General features: G+C 42.5%; 1 protein-coding gene across 1 annotated transcript in view; it reads left to right on the top strand.

Annotated features, from left to right (window-relative positions):
- Positions 1-1,783: 1,783 nt before the first annotated feature.
- The window catches only part of LOC107296624 (zinc finger protein 239-like), a 3,628-nt gene continuing 2,468 nt past the window's right edge, over positions 1,784-2,943 (top strand). The window contains exon 1 of the mRNA XM_029286106.1: positions 1,784-1,858. Within this exon, the coding sequence (XP_029141939.1) occupies positions 1,784-1,858 (75 nt within the window). The remainder of the gene's footprint in view (positions 1,859-2,943) is intronic.

Here is a 2,943-nt window from a genome sequence, read left to right on the forward strand (position 1 = left end):
GGCGAACCTTTTAGAGACCGAGTGCCCAAACTGCAACCCAAAACCCACTTATGCATCTTCGAGTGCTGGGTGGGTGTGGCCCATTGGGTGGCCGTGGCTGCGGTGGTAACGGCAGACTGGGTGGGACTAAAAAGTTCAACCAATCAATTCCAACTTTGCAAGGTTTTTTTTTTCCCGCGAGAAGTTGAAATTGACTGATTGAACCTTTTTTTTTTTTTGCACACGGCGGCGGAGGCCTAAAGCGAAAACGTTTTATAAAACCCAGCTGAAGACCTAGGACTGGGGCGATGGCACAGAAAGGGCTCTGCGTGCCACCTCTGGCACCCGTGCCATAGGTTCGCCACCACTGATATAGGAGGTTCTTAGAATATTTTGATATCTAATTTGGATCTATGCCTAACTTTTTAATAGATTCCTTTTCTTCCTTTCTGTATTTTCAGATGGATGGACCACTGGTGAAAGGTGAGGGCAAGTCCTGGGAATCCTTGGGACTGAGTGCTAGACTGAAGAAGGGAGTGGAAAGGATACGAGAGATCAAGGTGCACAAAGCCAAAATTTCTAGGGACGAAGCCATGTGTTTTTTCCTGAAGTTTGAAGGAATCAGCTGGATCTGAAATAGGCATATTTTTCTTGGCTGTAATGTGATTACTAAAAGCATGGTTAAGTTTAGGGTGACAAATGCCTTGTGCATGACTGGAGACCACTCATTTGAGAAAATGAGTGCAGAGAAGAAACAAAACCAGGCTTTTAGAAGTTGTGATATGAAACACATTTGGTATTTCAAATGCCTTCCCTGTGAAATGTAATTGGAACATATGGAAACTAGTCAAGGAGAGAAGCAACCTGGAACTGAGGAGAAACTTCCTGACAGTTAGAACAATTAACCAGTGGAACAACCTGCCTCCAGAAGCAGTGAATGCTCCAACACTGGAGGTTTTTAAGAAGAGACTGGACAGCCATTTGTCCAAAATGGTGTAGGGTTTCCTGCCTGAGCAGGGGGTTGGACTCGATGACCTCCAAGGTCCCTTCCAACTTTATTATTATTATTATTATTATTATTATTATTATTATTATTATTATTATTATTATTATTATTATTATTATTATTATTATTATTATTATCATCATTATCATCATTATCATCATCATCTAAATCTAAATCTAAATCTAAATCTACATCTGAAATAAATAGGCTTGACTTGCTGAGTGTTTAGCATTCACATTGTCTTGTTTCAATTCACAAAATTCCTTGTGGACACTTAGTTGTAGCAATTTACAACCTAGTGATTACACACCTCACTGTGTAAATTCTTGTTTGCATTTGCATGAGGAACTTGCAAACTGAAATATGTTGTTGACATTTAACTTTTAAGATTGGTTGTAAGATGTTGTGTCTGTCTCTTTGTTTGGGAACAAACTGAACCTAAGGTAAATGCTGAATCTTTTGTTCTGCTCCTTTGGCTTTCCCAGCTGGATTCTTCCTCCTTTCGGGATAGATTGCCTGCCAGAGTGGATGGTAATGAAGAAAAGCGATTGATTAGAGTAAAGACTGAAAAAAAGGAGAAAGCAGATCTGGAATTTGAGATGGAAATTTCTGCAGGTGGAAAACTGGTGAGTGGAGACAAGGAAGATAGAAACATTGAACGTTTAACTGGATGGGTGGAAGAACCAGCTTGTAAGGAAAGAAGTAGTTCTTTAAAGATTGTTATTATTTGGATTGTTTTGTCTCTGCTCAAACCAGCTGGGCCCTGCATCTTCACGAGGTTCCTCAACTCAGGAAGAGATGAAGGTGGAAACAGAGGAGCAGAAGGTACAAGAATTTGAGGTGCAGAAAGTCACCATCCCAATAGAGGGTTCGGTGAGTAGTAAGGAAGTGCAACTGTGGGAACTTCAAGAGATGGGATGGTTTAAGGACTTCTGCCTTGAGCAGAGGGTTGGGCTAGAAAACCTCCAAGATCTCTTCCAACCCTATGATTCTATAATTCTATATCTTGAGGAATTGTTGAAACTTGCCCTGAGCTTTGTTCAGCAATCTTGGGAATATGAGGTTCTCCTTTAGGTCCAGACCTATACCCTGAAGATAGCTTTTTGGCTGAACCTTGCAACAGCATGGCTTTCGGGCTATTTGATGAAATAGTTCCACAGCTATGCATCAGGACTAAACATAGCAGAATTCCCAGGATCTGGCTGTATCATGGTTCCTGTACATGTCACACACAGCATATTTTACTCCAGTCTTTGAAAGAGAATTTGGCCAGGTTTGTGTTTCACTTCAGAGGGCTGAAGCACTGGTAAAACTCTCTTAAATCAACTTTCAAGTTTGGTATCCTTAAAATGGGTCAGGATTGCTGTTTCCAGAATTCCCAGATTTTTTTTTAGTTCTTTTTTCCTGTGCCTGTTGGATTCACCCACCTCTTGTATACCGACCAGAAGCATCCATGTGGGAGGAGTCAAAAATTCAAGATGGCTGCAATGACTAGGCAACCAAAGCCCATCTCTTTGCACGTGACATTGAAAATGGGCGGGACTTCAAGTGTGTGGTTGTAGCTGCCATCTTGAATTTTTTGACCCTGCCCTTTTAGGCGTCTCTGATCCACGCATAATAATAAATGAATGTATGAGAGGCCCACATATTAGGAAAAGTTGAGCCTAAGTTTTTATCGTGGATGTTGAGCAGAATGTAGCACATATTAGTTCCTGGGCTGATTGAGAAAGAAATTCTAAAGTTTGCTTCCCTACCTCAGGATGCCCTTGACGTGATGAACCGTTGCCTGGAGGCCGTACGGGTCTGGATGGGGAGGAACAGACTCAGACTCAACCCTTCCAAGACCGAGTGGCTGTGGTTGCCGGCGCCCCGGCATAGCCAGCTGACTCCATCGCTGTCTATAGGGGGCGAAACTCTGGCCCCCTCAGAGAGGGCACGCAACTTGGGTGTCCTCCTGG

Source organism: Protobothrops mucrosquamatus, unplaced genomic scaffold (genome assembly GCF_001527695.2).
Source record: "Protobothrops mucrosquamatus isolate PMUCROS unplaced genomic scaffold, P.Mucros_1.0 scaffold2906, whole genome shotgun sequence".
In the NCBI taxonomy this organism is placed as follows: domain Eukaryota; kingdom Metazoa; phylum Chordata; class Lepidosauria; order Squamata; family Viperidae; genus Protobothrops; species Protobothrops mucrosquamatus.